The sequence below is a fragment of the Anastrepha obliqua genome, chromosome 2 (genome assembly GCF_027943255.1).
Source record: "Anastrepha obliqua isolate idAnaObli1 chromosome 2, idAnaObli1_1.0, whole genome shotgun sequence".
In the NCBI taxonomy this organism is placed as follows: domain Eukaryota; kingdom Metazoa; phylum Arthropoda; class Insecta; order Diptera; family Tephritidae; genus Anastrepha; species Anastrepha obliqua.
The window spans coordinates 127,684,019-127,701,083 of record NC_072893.1 but is presented as its reverse complement, the minus strand read 5'-3'; the positions used below and the strand labels follow the sequence as shown (position 1 = coordinate 127,701,083).

At 35.5% G+C, this 17,065-nt stretch overlaps 1 protein-coding gene across 1 annotated transcript; it reads right to left on the bottom strand.

Annotated features, from left to right (window-relative positions):
• Positions 1-1,684: 1,684 nt before the first annotated feature.
• LOC129239602 (protein ORD) lies at positions 1,685-3,556 on the bottom strand. The gene is made up of 6 exons (XM_054875223.1): positions 3,476-3,556; positions 2,794-3,416; positions 2,473-2,725; positions 2,220-2,411; positions 2,090-2,158; positions 1,685-2,026 (listed from the first exon to the last, which is right to left on the bottom strand). Exons 1-6 carry the CDS (start codon positions 3,488-3,490, stop codon positions 1,790-1,792), a joined length of 1,389 nt encoding a protein of 462 aa, XP_054731198.1. The 5' UTR covers positions 3,491-3,556; the 3' UTR covers positions 1,685-1,789.
• Positions 3,557-17,065: the final 13,509 nt, after the last annotated feature.

The following is a 17,065-nucleotide window of genomic DNA, read 5'->3' as shown; positions in this document are numbered from 1 at the left end:
AATTTCTTCATATTGTATAATATTTGTGATATTCTTTAGGGGTACTCAAATCAATTTCATTACTTTGGCAGTTTATTGATTGTGTGGCAAATGTGGTTGCCGTGAGCGACCTTTTTGACTTCTTTCAGTTAGTTTGATAATGCTTTGAATTATAGCAATTTTATTATATGCAATTATAATTTAAACCAGAAAAACTAAAAATGTCGAAATATAGCGAGAAAGTAAAAATTATTAAACAGTTAATAAAAAGCAGTCCGAACCAAGTTACTTTGTAAGATCTCAATTAACTCTACAAAATTCACCTAACAGTACATATTTTCTATTCAATTTTTTTTAATTTTTGGCTACAAAATTACTTACTTTTATTCTTCACTTCTTTTCTTCAATCTATTTCATTTTTTACTTCAAAATTATTTACTTTCGTTCTTCACTGTATGATATTTTAAAGTTAAACTTCGCAGCTGGCCATCAAATACTAATTGCCAATCAGCTGATTGCTATTTTGCCAACTGGCGATCAGAAATTCAGTTTGCCACCGAGGCGTTAGGCGCTTTCGTTGGATTTACAAAAACGAAATATGCGTAAAACTGCCAATTAGCTTATGTTGTTTTTGTTGTTGTAGCAGTATCTTTGCCCTGTCAGTGTTATGTAAGTTACCGGTCGTCTTCGTGTAGCTCATCTAACGGTAGGCCCAGGAAACTGGCTGTTTCGACGGGTTGGGTCCAGAGGGAGAGGGGTGTTAGATGAGTGGGTTTGTTGGGGCATGTGAAAAGGTGGTTAGTGTCGTGCGGGGTGCCTTCACATGCTGGGCCAAAAAAAAAAAAAAAAAAAAAAAAAAAAAAAACATTCCCATGACATTACCTTATCAACGTGCTCGGTATGAAGATCCCTCATAGATATATTTTTCAAATTTTATTAGGTTCTCCAGCTCAGTATCACGATCATTTCACTTCAAGAATCAATTTTACCTCTGAGGGCAGCACTGATAGAAAACTTGTGTGTTTGATAGTACAAGGAAGAAAAAACATAATTTTCTACATTCTTCTACAACATTTGTTGTCGAAAATACTGTCGTACTTAAAACAAAAGATTGAAACCATACTTAATTTCAAGGAAAATACAGATTTTAACTCAATTGTCGAAATAATACTATGTGAATATATTCTACACAACATGACAGCATTGAAGATAAAACTTTAAAGACACGTTTCAGGGCAACGATATTTCAAATAAAAATCATCGTCATTAAAGAACTAATACCGTGATGGTTTTTTCTTAATAGCGTAGCAGTAACATTTTTTCCAAGAAACCTCATTCAACACGTAATTTATCTTTGAAATAAAAACTTCTCTAACTTGTTTCATATAACTTCATATTTATGCATACATCCAATTATCAGTGGTACAAATTACAAATACAGTGCTGCCAAGCTAATGGCCAAAAATAAGACGATCATTAAACATTGGATCACACCTACTATCGTATCGAGCATATTTTGTGCAAACTTTTCAACTCAGCGTATGGTTGAAAAATTTTCAAATTAAATTTACTTTATTTACAACTTGGTTGACATTCATATGAATGTATACATATATATATATATATTAGTTATATAACTTATTTATCAACAGTTCAGTTCGTATCTATTAAGGGATGATTAAAATAAAATCAGGATTGGGGAAATATTAATTTAAAAATATTTTACTCATGTATTGCATTATTATAACTAACCAACAAATACAAAATGTCGCCTGCTTTGCTATTCTGACGATTTGGTTATTTATCGCTGCTAATCAGTTTTTAGGCCTTCTTCCAGCACACTGATCACTTCGGCAGCCTGACAAGAATTACAGTTATCTTCCACTTTTAATTCCCATTCGCCACTGTACTCGTCCTTGAAACATTTTATTAAATTTCCACTTATCGGTGTTACTGGTAAGCCACCTGGGTAGTCAATGATTGCAGTAATTTTCATTTTATTGCAGGCCTCTAGGATTCGTTGTAAATAATTTTTGGAGGGCAAAAACTAAATTAAAAATAATAAAAAATGTATTTTTATATGTATTCTAAATAAACGAATATTTTTTACGTTTCTGTCGGTGCCATCATTTTGCAAATAAGCCGCAATTACTAGTTGCATAGTTTGATATTCCTTTATCTACGACATAAAATATTTAGTACAAATGAATCATACTAAAAATAACACCGACCTCACTTACCGTATTTAATTCATCTTGCAAGTACACAATACCCCTTTTGTGGTGAAAACATATCACCAGTTGGAAAGCAATAAATAATAGGTCCTGGACTGCATTTTGGGCATCTGACCATACATACTCTCTGCTTTGATTTTCGCTATGTTTTAGTTTTATGCATGTGGAGATATTTTCGAATTTAAAGTTTTCCAGACTCTGGGATGGGATATAAGTTTAAAATGTTATATTTAAAAAATAGTCAGTATGTAATATTTACCACTTCTTGCACAGATACATAACGTCCTTTGTATGGGATTAAAAACCATACTGTGTACTCCATGCAAGTAATAAACTCAAATGTAATGCGTACATCACTGAAAATCTTTAAGGCATCCGTCGCCAATATAACGTCTAAAGCTGTCTGTCCAATAATGCAACAGGTTGTCAATTTGGAAAGTAGATCATATTCCTTGTAGTAATTTTTTAAAAATAGTTGTACAAACTGTCCAAATAATTTCGCTATTTCCTTCCTTTGACAAGACGAAATTAATTAAACGAGAGAAAATACTTCACATTCCATTTATAGTCTTATACTCACTCTCGATTCATGCAACCATTCAATTTTGTAGTAAAAAACTGCAACCAGTTACCGGTGAATGCTTTTCGAGATACCTGAGTTTGTTGCAATATGTAGTCAATATTTGTGCGAAATTTTCCCTGGAATGCATATATGCTGCACTTTTGCTTCACACCATCATCAATGGAATATTCGATCATCTCTGGACTATAGCGGAAGTCACGCAATGCGTCAACTCTATGGAATACTTGTTGATGTCTTTCTTCCTTCGCTTTTTTTGTCTTTTGATTATGCTTTCGTCGTTGTTCTCGAAGTAGCGCCTGCTCTGATGTGCACGGCGCATCACTGTCGCTATCACTTTCGAAATCATTATTGGCCCTTGTTTCTGCACTCACTGAAATTGTTTCGTCAGCAACTCCTTTCGGAAAGAGTAGAATTACTCGAGCATACCCTTCGTGAAGATTTTTGAAGTGAGCTAGTGATTCAATACTTGCATATTGCCCGCTACAAATAAATTTAAGTGCAGTGCTAACCGCACATCGAATTGGACAATTGTTCCCGCCTTGAACAATATAAACTGCACTGTGGTTTTGTTTAAATTGCAACTTCACATGCGCACAGGCAAGTATATTGTAGATTTCTATCTGTAAAGAAAATGTTGGCCCTTTGTGTTACACTAATAGGTAATAAATTAAATTTGTACCTCCTCGATGAACATTTCCGCTTCAGCTGTCAAACCGTTGTACTTAATTGCACATTCAATTTAAACGATATTTATATTACGAATTAAAAACAGGTATAGTACGTACAAAAAATAACTTTGAAGAGATGCCACCGTATATTTTCCATTGTATTTAATTGTAATCATTAGTGATTGTAAACTGGTAGAAAGCTTAATAAAGTCATCGATCCTCATGGTTAATCTGTTTCGACGATGTGGGTCCATGGGAAGAGTGTTGCTAGATAAGTAGACCGAAAGTATCTGTGAATGATGTGCGGGGTACCTTCACATGTCAGACATATGTATGTCAGGGCCGACTAGACATAAGCCAACTTGTACTCTGCGTCTGCAATGGGTGGCCATTGGATTCCTATAACGCGATATTCGGTGAATGGGAGATCCGGGGGAATTAAAATAAAGCGCTTAGGTGAAGCACCGAGTCATTTATATTATACTAGTAAACCCCGCCCGCTTCGCTGGGCACACTAAAATAGAATAGATATGGTTTAGAACAGAAAAGATATGGTTTTCATATTATTTATTTCTTTATTCTTTATTCAAGCGCTTTGGCATAAACAATATTTTTTGTTTTTCTATTTGTTTTTGAGTAAATATATAATGCTGTTGGCTTCCCAACACGTGAACAGCCAACGTATAGTTGACCATGGGTGAATACCGGTTCTTCTAAATTCATCCCGCATATTTCTAAAGTTTGCCCTTGTGATTTATTGATAGTTATTGCAAATGCTAAACGAATGGGCAGTTGCAAACGCTTGAATTCAAATGGCAATTCAGGTGGAATCATTGGAGTTCTCGGTATTAGAACGTCTTCATTCTTGAATTTGCAATTAAAATATTTGCTTCGATAACATTATTCATCAATCGTTTGACTACAAGTCTAGTTCCGTTACATAGCAGCTTTGTTCAAATTGATGTCTCTTGGTCGATTTGATCTGGACCGTGCCATTCGTTGCCGATTTGCTTCATTTTCTTCTTGACGTTCTTCTGATGTCGCGTTATTCCGAGCATTTCTCATGCGCCTATTATTATTTGTCGAGCGACTAAGATAAACATATAAAACATAAACTGTAATAAACATTATTGTAATTATGGTATTCTGAAATTTTGTGGATTATATTTTTTGTTTTTTTATTTTTTTTTATCATTTGATTCACTCATGGTGCAACGTAGTTTATCGCATATGAACCGAAAAAATAAATCCACTAAATTTGATGAAAACTTACATTAATTAATTCCAATTTACCATGTAAAAATTCCTAAATGTATAAGAAAAATATAAGCACGTGAGCGATTGTTAATTGAAAAAATAATAAATTTCTTTTTTGTTTTTGACGATTGTTTCTTAGTTTTTCATTTGCGTTGATTTGAAATTAAAAAAAAAATATTCTTTTTTCATGATCATCAAGTGTTAAAAATGTGTGTAAGTTTGGTTTAATTCGGCGCAAAGACACGGCGGGTCCACGATTTGGCATATATTTCGAGACCCTAGTCATCAATAGGTATAAAAATTACCCCGTATTAAAGCACTTATCGACAGCTTTCATTTGATGCCCATATTGTACATACACAACCAAATGTTACCCGGGTCCACATTTTGACCTATATCTCGAGACCCCAGTCACGGAGCGGCATGAAAAATACTTTGTACTAAAGCATTCACCAACAGCTTCAATTTGATATCCATATTGTACAAACACATTCTAGGTTCCACGTTTTGGTCTCTATATCGAGACCCTAGTCACGGAACGGCATGAAAAATACTCTGAACTAAAGCATTCACCAACAGCTTCCATTTGATATCCATATTGTACAAACACATTCTAGACTCCACGTTTTGGTCTCTATCTCGAGACCCTAGTCACGGAGCGGCATGAAAAATACTCTGTACTAAAGCATTCACCAACAGCTTCCATTTGATACCCATATTGTACATACACATCCGAAGGTTACCCGGGTCCACGTTTTGACCTATATCTCGAGCCCTATCCACCAATAGGCATCCAAACCATACGTAAACCATCTTCAATACCTACTTAACAATGTGCGTAAGTTTGGTTTAATTCGGTGCAAAAACACGGCCGGTTAGCGAACACACACAAAAAGTTGACTTTATTTTATATATAAGATGTAAATTCAATAAGTAAATTAACCCAATTTTTAGTTTTTACTGTAACCAAATTTTGTAATAGGCAAGTTTTTACTTCTTCCAATTCATTATTTAAAATTTTTGTTGGCATACCTCACCTCATACACACACACATTTGAAAGCGCCTAGAAATTGCAGAGTAATGGCCTCTGGTTACGGTCAAGCATTGTTTGACAAGAACTTTATATGTGTGCGAATTAAATAAGTACTTTTGATGTTTAAATAAAAAGATATAGTTTATTTGTATCAATATGTACTTATGTCAATTATAAACTGAAGTACACATGCTTCAGTATATTATAAGACTGACTTATTTCTATGCTTAATCGTCTATTTATAGGCTCTGGTTTCTTTTGTTAATTGTTTGCTGATAATAGAAATATACTATTTGCTGATAATGTTTATTTTGTTTACTATTTGCTGAATAGGAATATTTTTATGTAAACTACTGAATAGGAATATTTTTATGTAAACTACTGATTAGGAATATTTTTATGTAAACTACTGATTCCGTATCATACATTGGATGATGTAATCGGTACAGTAGTGTGTTTTCTGTTACACTAACTCTCCTCCCTCTTAAAATTAAATGTCCTCATTTACAATTTGGACTCTTGTAATTTTTGTTTTCTTTCTTCATGGTCTTTTTGACATTGTATTAGTGCTCTTTGATAAAGTATATTCCTTCTCCTTACTCTAAATTCTAATAATAGTTTGGTTATTGTGATTAATAGGGTTATAATTAATATAGTTATAAATGTAGCCTTAATTGGATTTTGTTCAATTGGTACAAATATGGATGATATTTCGTCTAGATTATTGAATTTGTATTCTGATTGAGATTCTAAGTATTCTAATATATCTAGATTTTCTTTATGCTTTTTATGGAGTATTTTTACCATAGTTTCCTTAATGTTTATATATTCTTCATTATTTAATGTTATATTGGGTTTGAAATAAATTAAAAAATCTCCATCTAAAATCTCGTTGTTTAATATATTTAATCCGCTAATAATAATGTTTCCGTTACCATAATTAATAAAGGGTGGATTTTTTTCTTTTATCATTTTACATTGAGCATTATTTTTCTCTAATATTTGTATTGTACATTCGTCCCTTTTATTCTGCTTACATATAGTTTGATCTATAAAATCTTTACATTTATTGATTCTTACGTATTGATTTCCTTTGCATAAAGCAATATTTTTATCCATAATTAATTTTCCTTTTTTTGAAGCTAATGAGTGGATGTAGAATTGTTCACATTTTTCTTTGATTTTTGGGTATTTGTAAACTGTTATAAAGTTTTGTTCGAATTTAACAATTTTAATTTCTGCGTATTCTAAAATATTTATGGTTAAAACATTTGTTTTTTCTTTCGCAATGATTTCTGTGATTTCTTCTAAGTCTAATGAAGTTGACAGGAAGTTGTTATTTTTTGCTAAATTAATTGTAGTTAGGAGAGTATTTAGTTCATTGTAGACTTCTGTGAGTATTAATTTTTCAGAGAAATCTTTGGGGTTTAATGTCTTTAAAATTTTTTCGAAATTACTATTTATTATTTTTTGTTTATTGTGTCCCTCAATTAATTGATTAATTCTTGTCTGTATCTCTACTTCATCATCGTGGTCTGGTGTGCCCGTTATCCATTTTAATATTGTCCCTAATGCGTTTAATCCTCTTCTAAATCTATTAACTGGATTTATCTGTTTTATTAATATTTCAATTTTTTGGTGTAATATTTTCACTTCAGGATTTGAATCTAAATTATATTTTGAGTTTAATACATTTTGGTATGGTGTTAATATTCTAGTTAAATTTGTAATATGATATAAATAATCATAGCTATCAAATATAAAAGCTGGATTCGTTTCTATTAATATGTAATCTTTTCCTTTAAGGTTTGTAATATTTGTGTCTGAACTAATTCTGTTTATGCACATCAAGATTATTATTATTATGAGATTCATTTCTAGTTCGTACGGATGTTATCTTTGTGTATTATTCTATTATCAGTTGTTGTGACTGTTTTACCGTTATCCTGTTCAATTATTTTTTTTATGAATCTATCGTGTTTTTTATTTCTTCGGCTTCTCTTAACGTAAATAATATCTCCTTTCTTGTAAGTAATTTGTTTGTTCGGTGCCTTCTGTTGGGTGATATCTCTTTCTTGATTATAACGAATTCTATTTCCGATGACTTTATAGTCGTATCCTCCTCTGTTGAAAAACACGTCCTCGGGTTTATGTCCTGTGACCGAGTGAATGGTTTTATTGTACTGTCGTACTGCTTCGAATATCACCTCTTCGTGCTTACCTTTGGTTTCCTTTACTAGTAAGTTAGTTAGTTCCACTATTGTGCTGTGTGTCCGCTCTACTTGACCGTTCGTTGTCGAATGTTGTGGTGGCACTGCTGTGTGCTGTATATGTAGTCGATCGTATAGGGATTTTGCTATTACATTAACGTATGTGGGGTCGTTATCGGTTGTTAGGTTCGTTGCGTATGGGAATATTTGTGATAATATTTCATTCAAATATATGTATGAGTTTTTCCTATCTGGTATTTTTCTTATATAGCAGAATTTTGAGTATCTGTCTACTGTAGTTATATATGTTTGGTTGTCCATAAAAAATGTATCCATGTGCAAATGTGTACCTACTTCATTTGGTATTGGTGTTTTTCCGTAAAGTAATTTATTCGGTCGTCTGTCGTATTTACATTTTTTACATATCTCACATATTTGTGCTGCCTTCTTTGCCATATCTTTCATGTTAGGCCAGTAATAGCTCTCAGAGAGTTCTTTTATATTATTTCTATAATTTCTATGTGCTCTTCTATGTATTTGTTCAACTATCTCACAGAGAACGTTAATGAATAGAGAAGTCTTAATGACTGGAAAGTGTTCATTTTCGAGGGGTACTCGTCTCGCGAAGACAATTCACCATAGACAGATTTTTCAACAAAAATTAACAGTGAGGGGCTGAATTATGTAAATTTAGCAGCAGTCGATAAGAATTTGTTGGTTATTAGAAGCAAAGAATGTTAGGTAGCTTTTTAATATGACCTACATATATATTTGAATTTCTCCAAATCATCCAAATTATATACATATGTTATGTCTGTCTGTCTGGTGTCTGTAAAACTTTGTTGAATCCCTTCCAACTGAATCAAAATCCTCTATAGAAAACGCTTCATTACTAGGCGCACAGGAAGATGGCATATGCAAATGTAAATTTGTGAATTTATATACATTTGCGCATATGTATATGCTGTGTGTATGTGTGCTCACTAGCGACAGCTCAAAATAAAACGGTAGACTTCTCAAGAAATCCAGCGCGCACTCATGGCGCAGCGCACATTCATTGGCACAGCATTGTATGTACAGTAAGCTTGAAATGTTACAGGCATCTTCAAATGCTCTGATTTCAGAGTAAGTTTCTAACTGCAGATATATGCATATGTTTTGTGCACTTTTTATCAATTGAAAAACTACATACGTAAAGTAATCTACTAATTAACTATTTGCCTACTATCAGTTAACATAAAATAATTGTTTCCAAATTTTATCTTAGTATTAAAATGTCCGAATCAGACCTTTTTTTTAAGCTACTTGTTTTCTTCTGCAACTTACTGTATGCTCATGCGCGCACTTGACGCACAGCAGCTGCGGCTGTCGAGCATTTAGAACGACATATTTACATACATATATTTTTGCATACATATGTACGATGCCGCGGGCACTCGACTTGACAAAAATTGAAGATTTATCAAATATTGGCAAATAATTCTACGCGAAATATTCCAATATTGACTATTTTCGAATTGTCGAGAAAATTGGCATATGGGCGGCTCGTTTTATGAATGAAAATTCTTGCTCTTAGAACTATGAGCTCGAATTTATCAATGAATTTTTTGAAGATGAGTTTTTGTTGCACAGAACAATAGTTGAAACTGTTCGGCGCCGCCGCGACTGTTCAGCGCTATGGCAACTAGAATGATGGCCGCTACGCCTGCGTCTATGACTGCATTTTGTTCTTGTAGTCGCTAGGCATAGAATTTTAGCTTTGAACGACATACGCATTTTGAGGAATAAAGCGAATGCCCTGTGTGTGTATATTAATAAGCATTGTTTTGCTTGAATTCGATATTTATATTTGCATATGCCATCTTTCTGTGTGCCTGGTAATGAAGCGTTTTGTATACAGAATTTTTTGATTTGTTTGAAGGGATATGGGCACCAAGTGTACATACGCACATACAAATATGTACATGAATATTCAAAAGAAATTTGTTTTAGCTTTTGTGAGGCAGGAATTTGATCATTAGGTTATTTACATGAAATATAAGGCGATGCTCGTGAGGTAGGTCATGTTGCTTCAGTGCACACATATGCGTGCAACATATACATATTTAATAAAGATGCAATTGAATTTAGTTGTCCCATATATGCAAATACGTGTCTTTGTTTCCTTTATTTATTTTAAAGTTTTATACTATCTAGAAAATGCATACATACAAATGTATGTGCATATATTATTATTCCCTGTAATAAAATGTAAATTGAAAAAGATTTGGTTTGCCAAAGGAACAAATAAATGCATGTTCAAATGTAAATACATATGTCGATATACCAAAACACTTGTATGCTATGAATTAATTTCGACTCAAAAAATTAGTAAAAATTTTCATCAAATTTGTTTAGTTTTAAATTTACTAAAACGCACATACCAAAATGTGAGAGGTAAATTAAATCAAAATATAAAGTTACTTTGATTTGAAATGTTGGCGCATATAATAATTTCTTCAATCATTTTTCTTCATCACCTTTGTTTGAAAATACAAATTGAATAAATTTTCGTTTACCAAGGGAACATAAAAATGCACAAGCAAATGCCTTGCAAAATGCCGTCGGCATTCGTCAATTTGATTTCATACAGAAACCAAAAACTGAGCAGAGCCAATGTACTTGTACGTAATTCACTGTAATCAGCTCTGTTAAGAACTTCCCCGCCTTCGAGTTTAGCGAGGTGAAACAGTGTTCGCCGTTTCACTTCATTTTTGACAATTCACACCATTCGTAGCTCGTGAGAATTCTCTATATTTAACGTTCTCTGATGTCTCTGACTAATGCATTTGCTATTACAAAAGTAGTGGTTGGGAAAGTTTGTACTAGTGTGGTTTTTATTTGATATAGAATTTCTTCGGTAGTGATTATGGCGTTAATATTGTTTGGGTGTAGTACGCCTTTAATATCACTTATCAATTGTTCTATAGTGGTGAAGTATATGGTGTGTCTAAATTTCCCGAATATATTTTTACTTTCTATTCTTACTAATCCATTGTTAGTTTGGATAATAATTTGATTTTTAAAATGGTTTAAGCTAGTGCCTACCCTTCTTATGGTTTCAGTGGGTGAGCTGAGTTGAGAGTGCTGCGATTCTGAGTCGGTTAATTGATTAATTTGTTGCCGACTTAGTGCATCTGCAACGATGTTTTGAGAACCTGGTTTGTATACTAGTTTGGCACCGTATTCTTCTATTTGGTTTTTCCACCTTTTTAGTTTATTATTAGGGTTCTTTTCTGAAATAGAGTAGGTTAAGGACTGATGATCCGTGTAGATTGTAAGGTCTGATCGTCCATATAAATAGTTCCTGAACTTTTGTAGTGCCCAAATTATGGCTAATAACTCTTTTTCGTTTGTGCTATATTTTTGTTCCGTCTCGCTTAGTGTTCTGGATATAAAACAAATGGGATTTCTACCTTGGGATAACACAGCTCCTATGGCAAAATTACTTGCGTCCGTAGTTAAATCAAAGGGTTTATTGAAATCGGGTTGAAAGAGTTCGACTTGTGCTTGTAATTCCTTTTTTAATATATTCATCGCTTTTATGGCTTCCTCATCTAATTTTATTTGCATTTTTTCACTTTGATTTTTCTTTACGAGACCGTTTTCTCCTCGTAAAAACAATGTTAGGGGTTTGGTAATCTTGGCGTGGTCTTTGATGAACTTTCTATAATATCCTGCTAGTCCTAAAAATGATCTTAATTCTTTCAGATTCATAGGCACAGGGTAATTTTTTATGGTCTCAATTTTTTGTGGGTCTACGGTTATTCTGTTATGTTTAATAATATGTCCTAAATATTCAGTGCTGTTTTTGAAAAAATGAGATTTTTCATATGAAATCTTCATATTTGCTTGACGCAGTGCATTTACAACAATTCTTATGTGTTCCATATGTTCATCGTGTGAGGATGAATATATTAACACATCGTCTATATATACATGCACGAATTTTCCTATGTAATTCCTTAATATGTCATCTACGCATCTTTGAAATATTGAAGGTGCGTTCTTTAGTCCAAACGGCAGCCTTAAGAATTCATATTTTGCTCCGTTTATGCTAAAGGCTGTCTTTTCGGTGTCTGACTCCTTGATTTTTATCTGATGGAAACCTGCTTCCAAATCTAGGGTTGTAAAAACAGTTGCTTTCCCCAAATTCTGTATTGTCATGTTGACATCAGGTATGGGATATCTATCGGTAATGGTTTCGCTATTCAATTTCTGGAAGTCTATGACCATTCTTCTCTTAGGGTTTCCTAACTCGTCAGTTCCTTTCTTTGGTACTGTCCATACGGGTGAGTTATAGGGACTTTTACTGGGTTTAATTATATTATTCTCTAGCATTTTGTTTATTTCTTTATTTATAAAATTATTGTCTGAAAAGGGGTAAGGGTACTGTTTCGTCCATATTGGCTCTTCAGTTTTAGTGCGGATCGTTGCTTCAATTGTTGTCGTAAATGGTAAAATAGGATTTGTTTCCTCATTAATTCTCATAATTTCTTCAACCTCTTTTTTATATTTGCTCTCATCTATTGTGAAATTTACTTGACTGACATCCATTTCTTTTTTCTTCTGTTCTGTTCTCCTGACATACATCATTTTATATTCGAACAGATCTATCTTAGCTTTCATTTCTCTCAAGGATTGTTCTCCTAATATCATATCGAATTCTTTTAATTCTTCGATTTCAAAAAATACTAATTCTTGTCCTAGCATTCTTATCTTCTTGGCTGAGTTTATTGTGTTTGAACCATTCAGAGTTCTACTAACAAATTGTTTAACTGGGAAGGTCTTTCCATTTGGAATATTTTTCCTAATATAATTTAATGTCGAACCTGTGTCTATTAAAACCAATAGTTTTTTATTATCATGCAAAATAATCTGAAGACACGGCAGATTATTTACTCGTCTAAAAAAGTAGCTCTATTTTCAAATTCACTTTCATCTATATTTACCTTTAATGACTGATCACTATTATTATCCGTTATTTGGTTGATCCTTTGTAGCTTCTGCGGTGCTATATTATATCTGGATGACGTTGGTTGGTGGTTTCGTTTAAATGGTTCTCCTCTATTGGGATTGAAAGGTGCGTATCCTGCTCTTTGTCGTTCATAGTTGTTTCTGAAGGGATTCTGTTGATACGATTGCTGTTGTTGATGCTGATTATTCGTGGGTTGCCGGAATCTTCCTATTGATGTATCCACGTCCATTGGTGTCGGGTTTGGTCTTTCCTTATGGGGAATAGGTTGAACTCCTGGTTATACCTCCTTTCGTTTTGTGGGTGTTTGGGGTAGTTATATGCTTCTCGTCGTATCGGATTGTTCTGCCTTTTATAAAGAATCTCCGTATGCACTTTCTAAATCTCTTGGTTTTGCTGCATATAATGTGTGTTGAGTAAATTCATCATTTATGCCATTGCGGAAGCAATCTATGGCCATTTCTTTTGTGACTTGCTGTAGAGAGTGAGTATTCCCTGGGTAATCAATTTCGCATTTAGTCATTGCTAAATTAAAGATTTGACAGATCTTGCTATGGAATTCGGATAGTGTCTGTCTTCCTTGTATTTGTCTTTTCATTTCCTCTATAAGGGCGTTATAGCTTCTAGTATCGGCGTAGCTGTAATCTAGGCGATTGAGTATTGCTTGTAAGTGAAATACTGTGCCATGATTCTGTAGAAGAGTTGCTGGTTCTCCTTCGATCTTCGTGTGACGTATTATAAATAATGCATCGTAATATGGTTTGGTATCACGAAAGGCTTCTATGGGACTCATTGCTGATATAATGGTTGCCCTCCATGTCCTGTATTTGGATGTGTCTCCGTTGAACACTGGTAGCCGTTCGAATAGTCTCAAATTTATTTCATTTGCATTGTTTATCCTGGGAATTATCGGTTGGAATTCTTCGATATTAGGTACTTGCGCTTGCTGCAGCTGGGCTAATTTTGCTTCTACAGTGGCATAGCCTTGTTCCAAGGTTACTAACCTTGCTTCCATTATGATTCCTCTGCTTTGGTCAAACACTTGTAATCGCTTTTTGCGGAAGAGGTCCAGTTTTATTTTTGGTTCTCCTTGTCCTCTTTTTCAGGACGTGTGGAATTTGATTTTTTAGGAGTTCCTTTTATTCACTTATTAATCCCGGTTGAGCCCCCAATTAAATAAGTACTTTTGATGTTTAAATAAAAAGATATAGTTTATTTGTATCAATATGTACTTATGTCAATTATAAACTGAAGTACACATGCTTCAGTATATTATAAGACTGACTTATTTCTATGCTTAATCGTCTATTTATAGGCTCTGGTTTCTTTTGTTAATTGTTTGCTGATAATAGAAATATACTATTTGCTGATAATGTTTATTTTGTTTACTATTTGCTGAATAGGAATATTTTTATGTAAACTACTGAATAGGAATATTTTTATGTAAACTACTGATTAGGAATATTTTTATGTAAACTACTGATTCCGTATCATACATTGGATGATGTAATCGGTACAGTAGTGTGTTTTCTGTTACACTAACTTGCGTGTCGGGTGCTTGACGCTAATATCTAAAATTTTTGATTTTTACCGACAACAAGTATGTGTGACACGACGCCACCCGACTGCACTAACACATACAAAGCGCAGTCAAGCGTGCTGTATCGACACCAGAGGCCATAAGACAAATGCAAGCTATTTTTTTAAGCGTAACCACAGGCATACATACCTAGGAATAATACAACTTTTTCGTAATGTATGATAGCTTACTAAAATATCCACAGTGCCATACTTATTTGGAGTAAATCTCACCACTTAACGTTAAAAAGCTATTTGGCTTTGAATTTACTACTTTCTCCGTTCAACAGCATTGCTTCAAAAAAATAAAAAAATAAAATAAAAAAATGTTTAAATGTCCGAATGAATTACTAAAGTGTTTAGGAAATTCAGGAAATATGCCTTATCATGAACGAAAAAACTACCAGCAGTAACTCTTCGAAAACTGTTGTACCTACATTTTATTACTAAATAATAAAGAACTGATAATAAGTTAACATCTGCCGAGACATGAGGTTTAGAAAAACGTCGGAGATACCTTGATTGTTTGTTTGTTAACAGTAATAGTAGCCCCGCCAGTGTCGGGTATATCACCTGTCGTCTTTGTCTAGCTCATCTAGGGGTAGGCCCAGGAAACATGCTGTTTCGATGGGATGGGTCCAGAGGGAGAGGGGTGTTAGATGAGTCGGTTTTAGGGGGCATGTGAAAAGGTGGTTAGTGTCGTGCGAGGTGCCTTCACATGCCGGACATATGTTTGGTATGTCGGGGTCGATTCTGGATAGGTAGGAGTTTAACCTGCTACCATATCCAGCAGGTAATTGTGCCAGTGTTACACGAGTCTCACGAGGAAGCTGGAGCTCTTCATCTGCTGTAGGTGGTGGTTGGACTCCGATTACGGCATTCACAGGACGGGAGTTTAAGAAGGTGGTGACGGTCTCCCGGTGAATGTCGTTTATTGACTGTCTAAATACTGTCAGGTCCAGTAGATTGCGGTCAGTTTTGTCCTTGATTTCATCAGCGTAGTCTAAGAGATGTCTCCTGACGTGCCTGGGAGGCGGCTCAGGCTCAAGCAGGTGTCTGCAGGGGTGAAACCTGCGGTAACATCCCAGCAGGAACTGCTTGCTGAGCAGTTTGTTATGCTCCATTACTTGGAGCATTTGTGGTATTTTGGCATGTCTGAAGCTTTGTCCAATGCGTGTCACTGGTTCCAGGCGACCAGACAGGCGTTGCATAGTTTAGAACCGGCCGAACAATTGCTTTAAATGTCGATAGCAACAGTTCTTTGTCTTTGCCCCAAGTGCTGCCGGCAAGCGATTCGAGGACCTTGTAGCGGTTTTGGACTTTAGTGGCAATTGCGGTTGTGTACGCTGAGAAGGAGAGCAAACTGTCAAAGGTTACACCCAAAATTTTGGGGTTGTTTACTGTCGGTATTGGTGTGTCATCGACTTTTACCTTAAGGGACAGTTTGATCTCCTTTGTCCAGGTGGTGAAGAGGGTTGCCGTGGATTTAGTGGGGGAAAGTTGTAGATTCCTCGCAGTGAAAAAGCGAGAAAGGTCGGTGAGGTAGTTGTTCACTTTGGAACACAGGCCATCGATGTCATTGCCCGACGCCATTATCGTACAGTCGTCAGCGTATGAGACCAGGGAAACTCCCGCTGGTGGTTGGGGGAGCTTCGAGATATAGAAGTTGAACAGCAAGGGAGAAAGGACACCACCCTGCAGTACACCTTGCTTTATCTTCCTTTGCTTTGATGTTTGATCCTGAAAAGTCACTGACGAGTGACGACCGCTCAGATAGTTTGCGGACCACCTCTTCAGCCCTGGGAGAGTGTCGACTGATAAATATCATCTAGTAGCGTGGAATGACAGACTGTGTCGAAAGCCTTCTTCAGGTCCAACGCTACTAGGACAGTCCTCTCGCAGGGGCGGTTTTGGTTAAGCCCGCGGTTTATTTGGGCGTTTATGGCGGTGAGTGCGGTGGTGGTGCTATGCACTCGTCGGAAGCCGTGCTGATGTGGGGCTGGGGCCAGGTGTTTCGTGAAGAGTGGGAGTAGGAGGGCTTCAAGTGTCTTCACTACTGGGGAAAGGAGAGTTATCGGACGATAAGATTCCCCTTGGTTGGCGGGTTTCCCAGGTCTCGGTAGTGGGACCACTCGCCCTGCTTTCTACTTGACAGGGATGATGAGAGTGGTCAGGGACAGATTGAAGACCCTTGTGAGGAATCCTACTCCCAAAGGTCCCAGGTGCCTTAGCATCAGCGCGTTTAGTCCGTCAGGGCTAATGGCTTTGGATGTTTTCGATTTGTTGATGGCCCCATGAACCTCATGAGGTTCCCCAGAGGTAAGGTTACAGGTCTTCAGGTGCTCAAACCATTTAGACCGCTTGTGTTGGTCTACCAGTTGCCGGATCTCCAAATTGAGATCCCTTATGCGATGATCCCTGGATCGGCCTGGCATAGGTGGTCATGCTCGTTTGCCAAGCTGGCTGCTTCGGCTGGGAAATGAGGACGGATGTCCTTAAAACTTCCAG

What these genes read in the sequence shown, in the direction of transcription:
- LOC129239602 (XM_054875223.1), bottom strand. An exon ending in AATGGTTGCATGAATCGAGA is followed by an intron (nt 2,726 to 2,793) that starts GTGAGTATAAGA and finishes GTCTTGTCAAAG; the next exon opens with GAAGGAAATAGCGAAATTAT. An exon ending in ATGATGGCACCGACAGAAAC is followed by an intron (nt 2,027 to 2,089) that starts GTAAAAAATATT and finishes TTTTTAATTTAG; the next exon opens with TTTTTGCCCTCCAAAAATTA.